The sequence below is a fragment of the Epargyreus clarus genome, unplaced genomic scaffold (genome assembly GCF_041222505.1).
Source record: "Epargyreus clarus isolate Ecla_fem2 unplaced genomic scaffold, WU_Ecla_fem_2.2 ptg000023l, whole genome shotgun sequence".
Taxonomy (NCBI): Eukaryota; Metazoa; Arthropoda; class Insecta; order Lepidoptera; family Hesperiidae; genus Epargyreus; species Epargyreus clarus.
Window position 1 is genome coordinate 8,887,780 of NW_027332230.1, and position 19,488 is coordinate 8,907,267.

At 35.1% G+C, this 19,488-nt stretch overlaps 1 protein-coding gene across 4 annotated transcripts; it reads right to left on the reverse strand.

Annotated features, from left to right (window-relative positions):
* Positions 1-1,915: 1,915 nt before the first annotated feature.
* Positions 1,916-19,345, reverse strand: tho2 (THO complex subunit 2-like protein). Of its 4 annotated transcripts, none has more exons than XM_073085669.1 (30): positions 19,180-19,345; positions 18,408-18,573; positions 17,729-17,970; positions 17,489-17,622; positions 15,224-15,480; positions 14,781-14,930; positions 14,152-14,321; positions 13,727-13,892; positions 13,486-13,655; positions 13,217-13,415; positions 12,585-12,832; positions 12,193-12,310; positions 11,771-11,903; positions 11,535-11,698; positions 10,818-11,074; positions 10,426-10,585; positions 9,288-9,536; positions 8,508-8,728; positions 8,048-8,216; positions 7,849-7,962; positions 7,179-7,281; positions 6,706-6,790; positions 6,553-6,622; positions 6,163-6,232; positions 5,820-5,860; positions 4,126-4,224; positions 3,195-3,252; positions 3,040-3,110; positions 2,607-2,656; positions 1,916-2,062 (listed from the first exon to the last, which is right to left on the reverse strand). In XM_073085669.1, exons 1-30 carry the CDS (start codon positions 19,245-19,247, stop codon positions 2,029-2,031), a joined length of 4,236 nt encoding a protein of 1,411 aa, XP_072941770.1. In that variant the 5' UTR covers positions 19,248-19,345; the 3' UTR covers positions 1,916-2,028. The 4 variants fall into 4 exon arrangements, 2 of the variants coding, with proteins under 2 accessions (XP_072941770.1, XP_072941769.1); XM_073085668.1 differs by having other exon boundaries at positions 7,179-7,293; XR_012103376.1 differs by lacking the exons at positions 1,916-2,062; positions 2,607-2,656; positions 3,040-3,110; positions 3,195-3,252 and having other exon boundaries at positions 4,807-5,860; positions 7,179-7,293.
* Between the last annotated feature and the right edge of the window lie 143 nt (positions 19,346-19,488).

Consider the following 19,488-nt stretch of genomic DNA (forward strand, 5'->3'; position numbering starts at 1 on the left):
TAGGTACCTAAAAACTGAAGTAAAATAAAATGATTTAGGGTTTCGAATTTGCATAAGGTTTTATCAAAAACTGTATCAATGATCACAGCAATCAATGCAAAAAGTTTAAAAGTGATAGTTAACGCTAATCTCGTGTCCAACATAACCGGAATAGACAGTGTTAATTAATTATTTAATTATAAAAACGAACTTACTGTATACATTTAAAGGAAATCTAATAACCCATTGGAACGTGTGGGTTAATAGCCATAGATTAGTAAAGATACTTCGCCGCCTTGAAATTGAATGAAGCCACAAACGGCTTATTTTAGTAAGTTCTTTTTTTGAATTCTTGACAAATAAAAACATGTCCAGAAAAAAAATTACGACTAAATAACTAATACTGCGTAATTTACGTAATAAATAAATAATTATTTCAAATATTTTAGCACGGAAACGTGGCAAAACTTTTTTACGCAACTATTTCATAATTCATAATTCTCAAAACTGGGTACACTTTCTTGTTAGGAGTGACTAGTGAGTAATCTTTACTAATCTATGTTAATAGCATAGATTGTTTATACAAATACTTGACATGCCTCTCCATAATAAGGTATAAACTAAAATTCGATTGAAAAAACAGTATTGAGCTGCCTATACTAATAGGGAATATGCATGTGATTTAGATTTTCTTGTTATTTTTTTTTCTCGGTACTCTATCGCCCTGAAATTACATCTAAACAATTATTTTTCATTTATTTCGTATTAAATTGATTAAAACTTTAATTTAATATAATTTAATCTAATATAATATAACTTTAATTTAAGATAATAACTTTAATCGTAAATTATGCGAGCGAAATTCAAATTTGTAAAATGCATTGCATTGAATCGAAACATGACGTCACAGAACGTGTTACGATGTTTACCGGCGTCGATATTCATACTGTTTGAGAGAAAAAATGTTTTTATTTAGATTCCTACACTCTTTTTTATTGCCTAGTGAGATTTTATTAAGAACAATAATTGAAAGTAGTTTTGTCAAAGCATCGGACTATTTACCAACAATATGCAAAAATGGATAAACAGGGTATTATGCATAAGTCAATTCAGAAATATTTAATTATAACTGATCATAACTTAAATGTTGTTAACATTCACATATCTTTATAATATTATAATAGATTTTAATACATTTTGTGTGTTTCAAATAGTGTTTGATGTAGAAGTCGATAAGTACCTAACGAAGTAGATGATCAATGCAATATTTTAAAATTATTTACCTAAGATTATTGTTCGTTACAGTAAACACCACCACTTTTTTCGTATTTTCGCTATCTTTTGGAACAGAAAAAAACACTGATTGTGTTTTTGGGCAATAACTTTAGGAAATCTATAAAGTGGTTATTTAGCCTTTCCCATGATGTTAATAGCGATTAAACCTAAAGATCTTAAATAATAACTACGTGCATATATTTATCAACACAAAACAATCACAAAACACGCTCCGTGTCGTCAGTCAAAAAGGCGGGAAAAATGGCGGAGTACGAACGTGTGAAATTTTATCGATACTTTAAATAATTAAAAAAAAAATACTTCAAACACTAACAACATTGTTTATATTTCACTGTGTTAAAACGAAGTGAGAAGTGATTTAAAATAATAAAATAAAAATGTGCATTATCCCTATTGTCAATACCAACACGCATACACCCGCGTCACTTAGCGGGCGCCCTTAATGTGCGAAAATAATTTGTATCTTAATTGATTTTAGTAGAGGAGGAGGAACTTAAGACTGAAATGTTTCTGCCCAAATTTCCAAAATTTGATGTAAATAATATATGAAATATTTTTTCGCCGGTATACCTAATTAATCTATAACAACCATAGCAGACTACAGGTTTCCTAGGAATTGGGTCAAAAATGATACAAAATATGGTATTTAGAACACGTTATTTATTCACCGCAACATTAACATTTCATACTGCGTGTCAATTCATTTAGTCCTTAATTAATATTTTGCATCTTCGGTCTCATCAGCAAACCAGCTTATCGTCTAATTTTAGATTCATTTGTCCGTCTAGTATGGCAATGTTAAGGATTTTATATTATGGAAAATGCTAGTATTATCTAGTAAGCAATATAATATTTTGTTCCAAATATTAGCTAAAAGGCATCTAACCCTATTGGCCCCGAGTTTTGCTAGCCAGTGGTAGATTAAATGATTACATGGTACAAAAAGTACCTATCCAATGTTGAAAATATGTAACCTATCAACCATCATTTTTAGTTTTGGTGGTAAACGCACGCACCATTTGTCGCTAAAACTAAACTTTTTTACGCATTGATAATGCCTCTTGAAGATTATCCAAAAAAGCTCCTCGTTATGTAGAATAATTTAAGTAAGTGGTAAAACTAAATATTTATATTTTATCTATTATCCGCGCCAAAATCCAACTTCGTTACCAATTCGGTTAAAAAGATACAGCGTATGTAAGGTAATGCAGATAGACAATGGACAACGTAAGTTTAGTAATAGGAATCTCTATAGAACCGTAAAAATGACCTAATTTCGAAGCCTACCATGTCTATTGCTTACTTAACGTAAATATTATTTAAAAGGATATTGTTTATCTCTTGACTCCTCGTGCGATCGATCTCGGAATGGTGACTTTTCCTGTAAAAAGTGTAAGTATTGAAATAAAATGTATAAATGTCACAACAGCCACAAGAATAAACATAATCTGCGTACTTTTACGTACGTAATTTATATGTATATACACGTGTATATTGGTGCGTGTGGTATGAATGAATGAATGAATTTCCTATTTGAATTGTTCTATGAGTCAAAAAATAGAACAATACATAAAAATGAAAAAGCGTTAAATGATATCACTATTGACCTACCAACAGGTGAGTGATTGTCACCTAAGAGCCATGGCACACGGTGCATTAGACACGTATAGGGGGTATTATTTACTTATTTATGATGGAAATCTGGTTTTCAATTCTAATTTTAACAGCCCATAACAAAAATTGTTCATCATAATTGTACCTTACCCTTTTATGATACTTTTCGTAGTGGTGATCTTCTTGAGAACCATTTTGATGACTCCCCATCTTGACCACGGCTAGACCATAAAATGAAATAATAAATTTGTATAAAAGTCACAAATAATTCTTCAACCACGTTACATTTTGAATTATAGCCTTACCTTTTTGTTCTTCTCGACGCCTCTTTTGTTCTAAGAGGGCAGTATCTTCAGCTCTGTCCTAAAAATAAAAACACGTTGATGTTTATAAGCTTTTTAAACATAAACTAACTGTATGTCTTATTTGTCTTTCTGTAACATCTATGTTTAACGAGGTATGTACTATGTATAGTTTTCATATATAATTTAACATCGACAAGTTCAAGCTGATAAGTGTTTCAAAAACGTGACCTCCCAAGTGTTTAGAAACAGTAACGAATTGCTTAACTGGACAAGCCAGTGCTTCCCAAATTGTCACTGTCAGTGGAAACTCTATCTTTGCTATTAATGCTGGCTTTGTTCAATTGTAATTCAACTGTGATATAAGAACTATATGAATAAAATATAATAATATTAAAGGCCATAACTCTACAATAAATACCAATAAAAAGTTGTCATGATTTAACGTTTTTATAACAATAACACCAGCTTCCGAGCCACTCGGTGGTGTGTGGCCAGTCGCCTTAAAATATATGTCAGAGTATAGAATGAAGGATTTTAAACGGATTTCTTTTGCGCCTCTCTCGAAGAATCCGTCACGTCCTGGGAATAGCTCAGAAGGAAGTTCATTCCACATCCAAACAAAGCTTTCACCATGCTTAGCGTGTGCTCAGACACATTCATAATGGGGTGGTATCAAATTTCTTGATTTTCTGATCGGAGGTAAGCTCAAAACGTGTTTGTCTAATAAGCAAATTATTATGTAAATTAGTATTCGTTTGACATATTTGGACGAACACAGTGACAAGAACATATTCGCATATTTGGATCGCCACGTGAAAACTATAAACAAAAAAAATGCATTTTCATTTTCATGTGTTATAAGGGTTATTGACAAAGACATCACAATTAGCATGATAACTATGAGCTTAAAACGACGTTATTTAACACTTACCCTTTTTCGATTCATCTTACGCTCTTTACGCTCGTCGCCTCTCAGTTTAGACTTTCTTTTCTCCTTTTCAGGCGAACGTTCCTCAATGTCTTTGCTACCCTGCTTATGCAGAAAACAAATGTTATTATTCATTCTTAATCTAAGACAGAGCAATTATAAGAATAGTTTTATGGATAACAAATTTGCACTTCAACAAATGTCTCATATTTATTTGTTGTGAGGATCATTGACTTACATAGCAGGTCAAAAGGGACACTGAATAAGAATAACACTAAAACAAAATGTCTTTACGTAACAACCATTCTTCAAAGGACATCCACTGTCTCCTGCAGTCCAAAAGCGCCATAGAATGAACTTATTTTCCGTTTCCTTCATTTATATGTTCTTTTCCTTATATGAAACCTTTAAAGCATTGTAAGGGATGAAAATCTTCTATGTTGTTTATCAATTATCCAGTTCTTCAGTCTTCGAAAAAGATGAATGTTCAGTTGCTTATGATGTTTCTGCAATGTGATATCCTTCATCATTTTTGTCTTCTTTTCCTTTAATGTTGAATTTGAATTAACTTGAATATTATTTTCATACGTGAGGGATGTTACAATTTCTCTCTAAGTGCCTAGCGTTATACTTATAACAATGGACCTTTTGACCCAGTTCATAAATATGTTTGGGGAGCCTTACCAGTGCGCGGATGGACTGGGCTGATCGGGCAGACTTACGTCAATTCCTTTTGGTTTAACTTATTTTAAGATTATTTTGGATAGTTGATTTAATTTCTTCATATTTTCATTGGCATCATGTGCAAGGATTTTACTTGAGCAGTCTTGACAAATGTTGACCTGTACTGTATTTCTTTTTATTAAGAATCCCTCCATTTCGTCTTCATGTGGCATAGAATTTATTTTTGGCATAATGTTGTTTAAATCAATTGTTAACATATCACAAACTTCTTCAATGAAATCATTTTTTATTTCATCAATCTTAGATGGACGATATGACTGTTAAATTATAACTGTTTAGATATGTTCATTGGATACTGCCAGAATGATTAATTCCATTGTGAGGTGTCCAAGTTGTCATATTCTTGTTAAAAAATTTCACCTTATTGAAGCATCCCAAAGTTACGAATTTTTAGTAGTTTTTTAAAGGATTTTTATGACATTTTCATTTGTACTGTAATTATACCCTTAAAATTAATTTCTTCTGGGAGTTTTCTCAAAAAGTAATAAACAAACTTTGGGTACAATATCACTTTTGTCATGGATAGGTGTTTTTTTACTTCTATTGATTTCAGATGTTACATTTTATATTCAGCAGCTGATCACATGGGTTCTTCATACATTCCCATCTTCTCCATGAAATGTTGATATATCGGCAGGATGTTTTTTTTTATATATCTTATTGCGAAAACCGACGTTTACGTTTAAATAATCTTGTCACTGTGATAAGTTCCTATTTACATTTTTTACTTTTTCACTTTTTAGATTAAGAATGTTTATATTTTGGGCACGATTATTTTTGAACACTTAGAGTCTTTTTGCACTGTTTTTCTTCAGAATAGTTCCTGGTCTTCTCGCACTGGGTATGACTGAATTTAGCGGTACAATCGCAGCTGCGCCCGCAGTCCGCACCCAGCCCAATCCTCAGTCCGGAGCGAGCGCGAAGTGAGGCCGATTTATTATTACGATACTCACCTTGCCGTTACCGCTGCTTTCTACTTTTCGACGCTTCACATCTGTAATATCAATAATATATTAATACATCAAAGAAAATTAATAATGTTTATATATTAATACAGGTGTTAAATTAGTGCAATGCAAAGGATACAATCTATTCATTGTTGGAGGTGAGAAACTACAATATGAATTTAGATGTTTTAATAATATTCCGTATGTGTCACTACAGTCCCACATTTAAGGTCCGATTGCATTTAATGTTTCTTTACTCGCCAGATATTTATGAATTCAAATTCATTCAAATCTTTCGGCGCATCAGATAAGGTAAAACATTTTATTACTATATTTAACAGTTACTTACCACGATCAATTTCATCTGAAGCATGGCGATGGTCATGTGGCGGTGACACTGTCTCCAGATAGCGCTCCTCCTATAATATGAAAATAAATGTAAGTTTGTTTTTAATAACACCTTTGTAATAACAGTAATCTGCTTAATCTATACTAATATTATAAAGAGGAAAACTTTGTTTGTTTGTTTGGTTGTAATGAATAGGCTCAAAAACTACTAAACGGATTTTAAAAATTCTTTCATCATTCGAAAGCTACATTATCCACGAGTAACATAGGCTATATTTTATATGAAATATATTTATAAATATATTTATAGATTTTAATGCGGTACAAAGTTTTCCGGATAAGCTAGTCATACATATAAATAAAAGAGAATAAAAAATACTGCAAAACTTACTCTATGAGACCGTTCTCTTGGCGACCGGTCTTTATTTCTCATTTCATCCTTATTTCGCTCCTTGGCCGTTCTATAAATAAAAATATATTATATTTTTTTCTCAAAAATAATGACTGATTTACGTTTAAAAATACTTTTATTTGCAATACATACGATCGCGATTCTCGCTTGCTTTCTTTTTCTCGTTCAGGTTCGTCACGGCGTCTGTCACTAGTGCGAGATTCTTTTTTATCTGCATCTGAAGTAAGAAATAGACATTATTAAAGTTTCTTAACCCTTCAAACAGCAGTATCTAATATATTATTATCTACCCTACAGATAAATAACAGGTAAACAGTAAATTATTTTTTACCAACACACGTCATGTGTTTTGATTTTGTCCAGTAGTGGACTTTTAAAAGTTAATTTATGATTGTAAATGCCTTCATAAGGCTTTCGTGAATAATTCGTTGAACAGTTTGCCAATCGACGGCGAATTTGTAAACGCTGATCCGAACGAGTACTCGTCACGAATACCAAATACTCCCACATACATACATACATATAAACTTGTGTTCGCCCTTAGTCGTACTCAGCGAGTATTTAAAATGTTGCATTAGGTTTAGATATAAACAAAACATGCATACCAGAGCTGGGCGGCGGCGAAGCGGGCGTCTCCTGCTCCGCCTTCACGACCGCGCCCGCGCCCGCGCCCGCTGTAGCGCCCGCGCCCGCCTTCTGCTCGCCCACCTGTTTCACGATCTCGCGGAAACAATGCACCGTTACACATTGAAAATGGTATGCTAACAACATAGATAAGTATAGATATCTCACCGCCTTGTAATTGAAGGAAGCTATTAAATGACTTAAACGGCTGACAATTCTCTCAGCCATTTAATGACTGTCATGGTGCAATTTACGCGGAACAATGCCGACATGCGCAGTTATGTGGTGCAAAAAGACGAAATCGAAGAAAAAGTACGGAGAAATATCGTTTCATTCGTAAATAATCTAAAAACTACATTTTTTTAAATATATTTTAAACACGAAAAGAGATGACAGTGACAATTAAAATTTTCAAAACTGGTAACATTTTCTTGTTAACAGTGAGTAATCTTTACTATCTACTAATCTATGGCTAACAATGACAGTGACTGATCATTTAGCTAAGACACTGTTCAAATAATCAGCTATATCTTAGTAGCAGTAACATTAAATTGTATGGTGTAAGTGCAAGTTTTAACTCTCCTCTCATGTTCATATTTCATGATAATAAAAATATTTAAAAAAACTTATTTAATTTATGATTATATTCACCTGATGGAAATCACTTTCCCTCATCATATTTGGCATTTTGTTGCGCAACTGACCGCTATAACCTGTCGCCAACACGTACAAATCTGGTCGATTTGTTTTCTCCTCTTCTTTAACCTAAAAGACACAAAAATATTGAAAAAAATATTTGTTTTATTGTTTGTAAATAATTGAATTAGGTAATTAAATTTTAGTAGCTCACCTTTTCAATTTTCCTCTCGATGATTTGCGCAAGTTTAGCCAAAACAGGAAAGTGTGGCAGCACGCGAATGAGCACTATCAGGGAATTGCGAATCTGTACGTAGTCTCCAGACTCCAGGCAAACCACCATCGCCTTCGTGATTTTGTAGTGCCATTTGTGACACACATGCCTAGACAAACAAATTACATATTATGAAATAAAATTTTGTGCTGATTTTGTCTCATATCTTAAAACTATGTTATTGTGAATTAAGTGTGAATTTAAACAAATGTTTGTCATAGAAAAACAAAGTTGTACTGCCTAAATAACACATCTTTACTCCTACATAGAATTGACTATAAAGGACAGATACTTAAGTTAATTATTAGTGCGCGCACTCGCGGTGGACACTCGCGGTGGAATATTTCAGTTAATTAGTAGTAGAAGCGGTATGTTCTGCGTATAGTAGAGCGAGACACACCTGTAGTTCTCGTATCCGACGTGGTCATTGGCCTCGGAGAACTGGTTGGAGACGCGGTACTTGGTGACGAAGCCGGGGTAGTGCGCGCACTCGCGGTGGAAGGCCGCGCGGTCCGCGTGCCAGCGCATGGCGGTGCCGAGCACCTTGCACAGGAACGTGCCGTAGCGCGCCGCCTCGCCCTCCGTGCACGACATCACCGAGTACGTTATGTCGCAGAACAGCTGCAATCATTAACACATCATTTTTCCGCTGCTGGACAAAAGCCTCCTGTTGGGTCGGGATTTAGTTTAGACAATAGTCTACTATTGATCAAGTGCGGTTTAATACCTCAAAATGTTTGCCTTCGCCGTAGAGAATATGAGATTCTATTTATAATATGCAAATAACTTCAAAAAACAGAGCTCACGATTTGAGCTCTTGACCTGCGAGAGAAATCTAAAGAATGGAATGCATAACATGTGTTGGTTCAGTTACTTATCATGCATGTCACAAAATATGCATAAAAAATTATATACCTACAGCCTACAGGAAAATTTTGTTACGTTTGTTGAAACTTGTTGCTATATTATCAGGTGGTAACTAAGCATGGTACCAATAATATTATAACATTAATGGGATTACTTATCAAAAATCACGGCCGCTTATCATTGCCCTTGATACACTACAACCATAAATCAATAAACAAGTAGTCAATGGATACTATAAGTACTATCTCTTCGTTTCACTCACCCTATCATAAGTCAGTAGATACTACAACTAATATCTCTTCACTTCACTCACCCTGTCATAACACAGCAACGTCGAGAAATTGGGCGTCTTGAGCGCGTGTACGGTGTGCACGAACTGTGCGCAGTAGAGCGCGTCGGCGGCGGTGAAGACGCACCGCGGGAACAGGCACAGCTGCATGAGGCGCGTGACGGCCTCGTTGCGCGCGGACTTGGCGGCGCGCGCGGGGAACCAGCCGCCGCTCTCGCGCCGCAGGCGGGCCGCCACGCGCGACACGTGCTCCTCTTGACGGCGACGCTCCTCCTGGTAACCAAACAACACATTTCTTTTTTTTAGTTTTTCTTTTTTTTATAATATAGAAGTAGCAGACGAACATGCAGTCCACCTGATGGTAAGTGGCTACTGCCGCCAATGGACATCTCTAATCAACCCCAGATAGGATTAGATATTCCTACCTGAGGTCGGCCACAGATGCGCCGCGAACCCTAAGCTGGAACGCCTCGGAAAAGTATGCCACACCCTTTTAACCAAAACACAGGAGCACTTAACACTGTTATGAGTCGAACAAAAAGGGTTCTACCCACCTTCAAATTTACATTTACATTCTCATTAATACTGATACAACGCCAATGGTCATTCACAGATCCTATTCAGACAAAACATACATTTTTCAACTGTTTATAATTTTATGGTGGAAAAACTAATAGTTACTGAAAAAATAACCAATGAGGCAAATTAACGTCATCATCAACCCATTACTGTCCCACTGCTGGGCACGGGTCTCCTCTCAGAATGAGAAGGATTAGGCCATAGTCCACCGCGCTGGCCAAGTGCGTATTGGTAGACTTCACATACCTTTAAGATTTTTTATAAATCTCTCAGGTATGCAGGTTTCCTCACGACGTTTTCCTTCACCGTTTAAGCAAGTGATAATTAATTTCTAATACGCACATAAATTTGAAAATCAGAGGTGCGTGCCTGGGATTTGAACCTCGGACCCCTCGATCGAGAAGCCGCGTTTCTTAACCACTAGGCGTTAACGACCAAACACAAAATGCGATTATTATATTTTCCTCCAAAATGTTACTTTAAAGTTATATTGTTTATTCGGACACGACCTGTCGAGAATCAATGGCCAGACCAAAACCCATATTATTAAAAGAATATTAATAAATTATTAATGCAATATTACCTGTAACTTATCAATCAGCGTATTGAAACGTTCCTGTTCCTTCTTTCCTTTGGTTCCTTGCGACGTGTCCTTAGCAGCAGTGGCTGCGGCTATCTTCAAGCGTTCCACTTCTCTTTCGTAACTCTCCACTGGTACTCGGAGGTCGTACATTGACAACGACCTAAAAAGTAACGTATTGATTTTACAAATAACAATGGCAATAATCGAATAGTCAGAATTTCAGATTTCTATGTTAGAGATGTACATTTGAATAGAAGGGGGATGAGAGATTATGTAAGAATATAAAATTTGTAAGAATTTGAGAAATCAAATGATACACTTGACAAATCTATTGGTAAAATGTCAAAGTGATAAAAAGTTTAAGAGATGACGATTATAAAATAAACACTTACCAAAAAGTCACATAAAATTCTGGCGATATGTCCTCCCATACTCTGGTTGGTAACAATGGTGTTATTGAATTTACTATCGGCTCCAAAGCTTCTTGTGCGGCATTGGTGTATCGTTCTATGCTCTTCTCCAATGTATCCGTTTTGGTATCTGAGCTCTTACGCAATATTTCGGCCTTAGCTGTTATTTTTTGAGCCAATACCGGACGGTGTAGGAAAAACGCGACATCGGCGTCTACGTGGTAATCACGGAGCAATTCCTGAATAGATAAATTTAACTTGTTATAAATTCCAACTTCAATTCCAACTAATCATCATCATCATCATCATCATCAACCCACGATTGTCCCACTGCTGGGCACGGGTCTCCTCTCAGAATGAGAAGGTTTAGGCTATAGTCCAACGCGGTGGTCAAGTGCGTATTGGTAGACTTCACATACCGTTGAGATTTTTTTTTAAATCTCTCAGGTATGCAGGTTTCCTTACGATGTTTTCCTTCACCTTTTAAGCAAGTGATAATCAATTTCTAATACGCACATAATTTTGAAAAATCAGAGGTCGAGTTTTTTAACCACTAGGCTATCACTGCCGTTAATTCCAACTTTATTTTGAACTATTTTGTAACATGTTGATATACGACCACTATTTAAATACGTTTTTAAAATAATTTCGTATAAATTCACAATAAGATACAAAAATTGGTTTTTTTTTTTGGCATACCTGTAGGGGTGGCAATCTAGCGGCATATTCATCAGGTGCGTGTGAAGACGCAAGGAAAGTTCCAAGTTGCACCAATGCGTCTTGGCACTGATCAGCCAGTCTGCCTACGACTTTCAACTGGGAACCAGGAGGCTCGCCAGGTGTTGGCATGTCCTCTGCATATTCTACAAAAAAGTAGTTGGAGTTCATTTAAAATCTATAATCTAATTACAATTTGTTATGTTTATGTTTCATACCTTTCCAAACACAACAATGCCGTTGTTGCGCCGACAAAATGCATAAAGCAATATCTAAATTGTTGCCAACAATAGCATCCTTTAGTCGAGCTGAGGATCTTCTTGTATTTCGCACTTGAGAGAAGTAACCAGCCTGCGAATTAAAATATCTCCGTGAAATTTAAACGAATCAAAAAAAATCCTCTGTTAATATCTTATATATAAAATTCTCGTGTGACAATATTAGTTACCATATTCCTCCGAATCGGCTATACCGATTTTCACCAAATTTTATATGCATATTCTGGTCTGAGAATCGGCTTCTATCTATTTTTCATATCCCTAAGTGATAAGGGTTGTTCACCCTTAATATTTTTTTATTTATATGATTTGCCAACACAACGTTTGCCAGGTCAGCTAGTAAAAGTATAAATTGGTGTTACCTCTCCTTTAAGAAGCTCGCCACCAGCCATAGCTTCCAATTGATCGGGAGTCATCTCTTCAGCTGCTTCTATTCCAGCCATCTTTTGGACTATTTCTTTTAGAATTAGCAGGTCTTGGCTGGAATATTAATTAGAGATGGTGAATATAGTGTTTTTTGATTGTTTCTCACTCACAGCGACACACACACAGTGTACAGGAGGAGCGAAAGGTGAATATATATACTGCTCTGATTTAAGCATATTCGAAAGCAATATGCTTACATCTAAATAGATGAACAAGCTATGTACAGTTTGTATATTTCTGGTGTTAAAATACATGTTGCAAGTACAAAATTGAAGCTCGAATAAATATTTGTACAATGTACTGCATAAGCTGTAAGATGGTAACATACCTCTGGTGCGCCTTGAGCCTGTTCGCTACGAACTGCAACAGCGCCGTCAGCTCTATATTATGCTTCTTGAAGGCCGCACCAGCGAAGGCAGCGAGCGCCTGCAGCCAGGCGGGGTGCGCCGCGCCGCCGCCCGCGCCGCGCGCGCCCAGCGCCTCCACCAGGCAGTAGCCCAGCACGTCCAGCGACAGCGACGTCAGGTACTTCAGGGATTCCACCACGGGGCCGATCAGGTTGTCGTATGTCTGGATCTGTAAGTGCACATGTTGATGAATGGTAATGATGATTGAGCGAACAGAAAGAAGTGTGGTTCTTATGCAACTCGGAGATCATTGTCAGACGCCTAGGATTCCCTTTGTCGTAAGTGCCACGGAAACCCCTTAAGACGAATACCCAAACACCTAGACTCTTATTACAAAACTAAATTAATCATTTAGACATTTTGTCGAAAATCGAACCCAGAATCCGCTGTATGTAGTGCCATGGTGTAAAACCCATTGTGTAAAATATCCACATATTTCTTTTATAACTAAGTTTTTTAAAATGGCTTGCAGTAAATGTTTAATGATTGCCACATAAGGAAAAATGTTATTAAGTTAAGTTGTCTCATTATAGCTAAATATTTGATTACTCACTTGAAGGAGCATGTAATCGAACAAAAACGCAGGTGCAGCGTGCGACAATTTTCCGATAAGACGCCCTTGTGGCTTAATGTTTTCCTTTGAAACTCGTTTCATAATGTGTTTGATTCGCTGCAAAGAATTGCCGCGAACGCGCATTAAAGATGGTATGCGCTCACCTGATTCGTTCTTCCAACGTGAATATAAGCAATAACTAAAAAAAACAAACCTCATTACTTTCTTTAAACATTAATGAAGTATACTATATGGAATAAAGCTTTTACCGGCATTGATATGGGTATAGCTTGAGCAATGTGTAAACCTCTTCAGCCATGCAACAATTCCCCTCCATCAGAGTGAGTGCTGGAAGGATTGCCGTATCCAATACCGTGAGTGCTTCGTGATATAAGGGATCTTCTTTGAGTGATCGCGACGTTCGGAGTATACGAATTATCTAGAAAGTTACATATTGGTTAAACAAATGTTTCGGTAATAAGAAAATTATGCTACAATTATTATTCTTACTTTATACATCAGCACTGGATCGCAGTGTAGAGATGGGCCCAATAGTATCAAAGCTGGAATTACTGTGTCGCGCATATCATCAAATGTTTTGCAAGCTGGTGGTGCTAGACTAGACTTTAATGGAGGCACTGGTTTTCCTATAATTTTTGGTGCAACTCGACAATGCCTAAAAAGAAACAATTTTATTCAACAATCAGAGTAATAGACTTTTATTTAAGAAGAAATAAGTAGCAGATATAACAATAATATATTTTAATAATAACAATACTACAAATAGTTATTTTAAAAATACCTGTCATTATTATTTTTATAATTTAACCATATATGTTTAGGAAAAGAGATATATTTCTGTAGAAGTGAGGTAAGAAAACCAATACTGGACATAAATAGAGGCTCATTATACAAATATAAAAGGTAAAACTTACGTTCTATAGAGAGGTTCGACCAAGGCATTAAGCATTTTACACAGAGCTGCAGCGGGCCGGGGAGCCATACTCGATGTGGGCAGCCGTGCGGACAGTGCGGCGAATTCCCGCCACGCCGTCACTTTGAGCAATGCTTCGCCTAAAACTAACTTCTGGTTGCTCCAGTACTCCTGGATAAAAAAAAATATTTTTTCTTAAGCAATGTATATGTTATGAAATCTGAAATGTGCCAAAGCCGAACTTATTTATCATTAGTATTTAATAGAAAATTCATAGTCCTACATAGCCCTTCATAACACAGCACTGGCACCAGTGTAAAAATAATCTGCCAGCTCAGACAGCAAACAAATCAGTATTTCCATACTTTTAAGAACACCAATTTGTATTTAGGAATACCTTCTTGAATTTAACAGAAGAACAGGTTTAGGTTCTGATACACAATATTTAGGAAAAAGTAAAGGTTCTTACAAAATTCGGTATGATCGAAATGTCGATTTATGATTCCATCTTATGACTCCTATTACTCATGTTTCTTTTTGAAAGTCTCAAAAAGATTCATTTTGCACTTTGCATGCAGGACTCTTTAGAAATGGTGTTTAGAATAAGCACAATGTAATCTTATTTATTACCTGAGGGTCAGCTTTCTCTTCAATAAACTCTGTGGGTCCATTGGCTTGTGGTCCTTTGGTAGATACAATATTAAGCTTACGAATATAATCTTGCACCAGTTTCAGTTCTTTGTCGGCTTCCTTGGCCATAATTGAGTCATCGGGACGCAACTGCAATTTGAGTAAATACTTGAAATAAATATTAAAATTACACATAGAGCTTCCTTATAATTTGTAACATGCAAATATCCCCAACCTAAGCTAGGTTTGACAAAAATATTTTAAAAGCTGCCAAACTATTCAATGATAGATTGCCTTTAGTTTAATTACCATTAATGAGGCTAAATACAAATGTATCAGTGATGGTTTGAGGTGGAAGTAAAGGCAAAAGTCTTCTATGTAGTTAAGACATTGTAGCTCTAAATGTTCCTTACTTACATTATGTATTTAAAATATTTACTTACCCAAGGGTATATATTATCCAAAGATATAACTTGATGTTGCAATAACAGAGCTATAACAGTCATTAACGGGGGTGGTTCTTTATAATTATCTAAAATCTCCATATTACCAAGTTTAAAACCTAAAACTTCTGATATCACTTGAGGATCTCCCATGTAATTCTTGATGAGAGATATAAACAATTTATCTAGATGTGGTCGGGCTTCAAATGATTCTAAAATTATGTCTAAAACTCTGTTAGGGTCTAAGTTAAAGCATCCTGAAAAAAAATAAGATGATTAATAATAGTACTAAAGATTTTATATACAGGGTGAATTTTTAAAACGGGCCTTCAGGGCCAAATCCGAAACTATAAGGATTAGCGAAAAATGCTGAGAGGAGTTACGAGGCCGATTTTGATAAAAACTAAAACTGCATCATTACTTTTTTAAAATAACTTTTTCCCTAGCCGGGAATCGAACGAGTTCATTTTAAAAAAAAATTCACCAAGGTGGTAGAACCCTTTGTGGTTCGATTCCGGCGGCACCACCGCCACACCTATTTCTACCTTATAACAGCAGTGTTAGGCGCTGCTGTGTTCCGGTTTGAAGGGTGTGGTAAGGGAGACAGACTTTTCCGAGGCGTTCCAGCTTAGTCCTCAGGGGTAGCGGCGCATCTGTGGCCGACCTCAGGTAGGCTGGGGTTGATTACAGATGTCCATGGGCGGCAGTAGCCACTTACCATCAGGTGGATTGCATGCTTATATTATAAAAAAAAAAAAAAAAAAAAAAAAAAAAACCCTCTATATTATTCCACTATCTGATAGTGTTGCTTATAAGGATCAACATCTGGGAAGTAATGATAAATGACAAACTAAAGGAAAAGCCTCAATTTTAAGAAAATACATATTGTTTTATATTAATTTGGCAGTTAAGTTCCCGCCATTCATCAATTTAAACATTTCGCGTATTAACAATTTTTTGGCTCAATGTTTCAAATCATTCGAAATGGACGTTTTGTTCTTCAAGAATTTATATTTTTATGACCGACTTAGTTAAGGTTACTTTTAGGACCATTATAATAGATTTAACTTGCAATGGGCCGAGTTTCGTTTAATACAGATGTAAAATTGAAAAACGGCGGTAATTTACTTGCCAAACTATTACTTACTCATACTAAGCCGTATGTCACGGTTATACCATCGAATAATTAGTTGATTAACCAACAAATTCTTCAATGGTATGACTTATGTATGTTTCTAAAGAATTACACATAAATCATTTGTTATGTATAATCCTTAAGGATTAGTATGGCAATGTATGGAAAAATATGTATTTTCTTCAAAATTTTCCTTTTCCTTTAATTTGTCACATAACATTACTTCCCAGAATTTGATCCTTATAAGCGACACTATCAGATGGTGGAATAATATAGAGCAGGGGTTCCCAAAGTGTGCGCCGCGGCGCCCTGGTGCGCCGTAGAAAGTAAAGAGGGGCGCCGTGAGTCGATCCTCTAATTATTGGACACCACAAATATTGGCGTTTTGGTCATCGATTCAAAATGAATATCCAAATTTAACATCCAAAGCATTAAAAATTTTCATTCCGTTTGCAACATCATATCTATGTGAAGCTGGGTTTTCAGATGTAGCTGTGATAAAGAACAAATATCGGATCAATGTGGAGCAAGAAATGAGAATAGCAGTGTCAAGTGATATTCCCCGCTTTGAAAAACTGCGCGGAGATCACTAAGCTCACCCTTCACATTGATTTGACTGAATAAATATCGTATTTAATTTTTGTTTGTTCTCAAGTCTTTCTTCTTGTTTTCCGTTTAAATTATTTTATAATAACGTATTGTACAATTTCATATTGTGGTGTTTTAAATTCGTTTCGACCAACCTAAGGTAACTACTATTATTGTAGTTACCTATTTCTTACGACTGTCTTCTTCAAATAGTTAGCTAGGACAGGGCACAGGGCGCCGTGAAAGAATATTAAACTTGTTACTGCGCCGCGGGTTACAAAAGATTGGGAACCCCTGATATAGAGGATGTATTTTTTTTAAAAAATGAACTCGTTCGATTCCCGGCTAGGGAAAAAGATATTTTAAAAAAGTAATGATGCAGTTTTAGTTTTTATCAAAATCGGCCTCGTAACTCCTTTCAGCATTTTTCGCTAATCCTCATAGTTTCGGATTTGGCCCTGAAGGCCCGTTTTAAAAATTCACCCTGTATATGAATATAATATGTTAAGTACTTATAACCTATATATAATTTAATCATTTACCTATAAGCGACTGAATTATTTCCAGTAATGTTTTCCATTCTGTATTTTCTGATATTTCTTGATTTAATTCAACAATTAACTTAGCATAGCCTTCACTTTCTTCTCGAAATAAATTGAACTTCCGTTGTTTATAGCTAAAATAAAAATATATCATATATAAGACAACATAAACATTTATGAGATTATCTTATTAAAAAAAAATCATAAAGGTCGAAAATATAATTTATAAATGTTACTTACTATAGTTTGGTTTTAATTTTAATAAATTTAGTATAAAATATCTTGCTTTTTAAGGTGCCAACATCCTGCAAGGTGTCAATTTCTAATCTTTCTTTTAACAATTTGTCAGACATAAAAGATTCAAGTTCCCTGACCATTGAACAGAAATTGGACCTTTCTTCATTTTGCATATCTGTACATGTTTCAGCATCTAACACACATATAACATCTAATATTATTGATGGGATATCTGCATGTAAACTCTGGAAATAAAGAACATTAAATTAAGACACAAATCTAACCACATATACCTAATATTATTATCTACAATGTTATTATGATGCAATAGATATAAAATGACCAATTCGGTAAACTTATAACTGACAATCAATTCACAAGCCAATTGAAATAATAAACTTGTTGAACAATACAGATTCTCAGTTATTTGTACTGTAGAAAAGAATTAGATGATGTTGTTTATTAAAAAAATGTTAACATTTCTTTGTTATGAGTATTGTAATTTACATACTTTTACTTTAAGCAACTGAGAAATGAGTTTTAGCTTAATCAAATATAGTAGAATATTTGGTCTGTGTATGGGGGTGGCGGATTACTCTTTGAAGACTATTCAGGGTAGAGTTTATGTTGTGTGGGGTTGTAAGAGTAAAAACAATGTGTGTACTGTATCTTTGCTACTTACTGAAATTTCACGAAGTACTGATATGACTGCATCTCTTTTTAAATTCCCTCTTAAACCACAAAGTAGCAAGTCATATATATTTTGAGATAGCCCAGATAGCTTCCCGGATTTACCAAACAAAGGACTCTTGGCTTCAACTTTAACATACTGGGTCACAGATTTAACACTGTAAAAAACATAAATAGAATAGAACAAAGAATAGAAAAATGGTTTTTATTTAGTGTGATTGTTTTATACTGGGTCATTTATTCATCACTGTTAAAAACATAAACAATAACAAGATAGAACAATTAGTAGAATTGTTTTTATTTCTTGTGATTATTTTATTTTAAAAGAACTATAGTAGATAAATACTGCTTTTCATTCTATGTACAAAAAACATGTCACATAAACATTACTAGCAATCCTAATATAGAGCGATATCAACTAAATCAGCATTCATGTCGTTTAAAAACTATTTCAGTATAGATTGGAAACCTCTACATACATTTTAAAGTAGCAAAAGTGGATAAAAGAAATGGATTTTGCGGAAATTGATGCAAACTTCATGTTAGTGCAGACAATTTTTACCGTGTGCAAAAACAAATATTTACAAAGACAACTCAGCATAAACGAAGCATAGAAGTAGCTTAGCAGGTTTTTAACATTGTCAAGTACGTGGATATATGTTTTTTCGTAATTATACAGTCAAAATACGCCCTTAAATTCGAAGGTTACATATCAACATGTGGTTAATCAAAATAGGCACAGTAATAATTGTATACAAACTTACAAATGATCTCGTCCTGATTTTTCCCATGTTTTGCAATAATCGGAAATAAATTTAGCAAACGTTCCCATGTTGCAAATAAACCCTATTCACGTTATAAATATTTTTTATAACATTTACACAAGCACAACATACGCCGCAGCCATGACCAAAAGTTTTTTTTCTAATTTATTACGTCACAAATGAACTGGACAGTTGTGTTTTGATACCAAGCCATGTTCGAAGTAATAGGGCATAGCACACGTTCAAAACTTTATAAATTTTCAGTAGAATAACAACTTCACAATCAATATCCCATTTTAACATTTAAAA

What these genes read in the sequence shown, in the direction of transcription:
- tho2 (XM_073085668.1), bottom strand. Translation starts at nt 19,247, where the DNA reads ATGGGAACGTTTGCTAAATTTATTTCCGATTATTGCAAAACATGGGAA. An exon ending in AATAATTCAGTCGCTTATAG is followed by an intron (nt 15,481 to 17,488) that starts GTAAATGATTAA and finishes ATTTTTTTTCAG; the next exon opens with GATGCTTTAACTTAGACCCT. An exon ending in GTAAGATGAATCGAAAAAGG is followed by an intron (nt 3,253 to 4,125) that starts GTAAGTGTTAAA and finishes TTTTATTTTTAG; the next exon opens with GACAGAGCTGAAGATACTGC.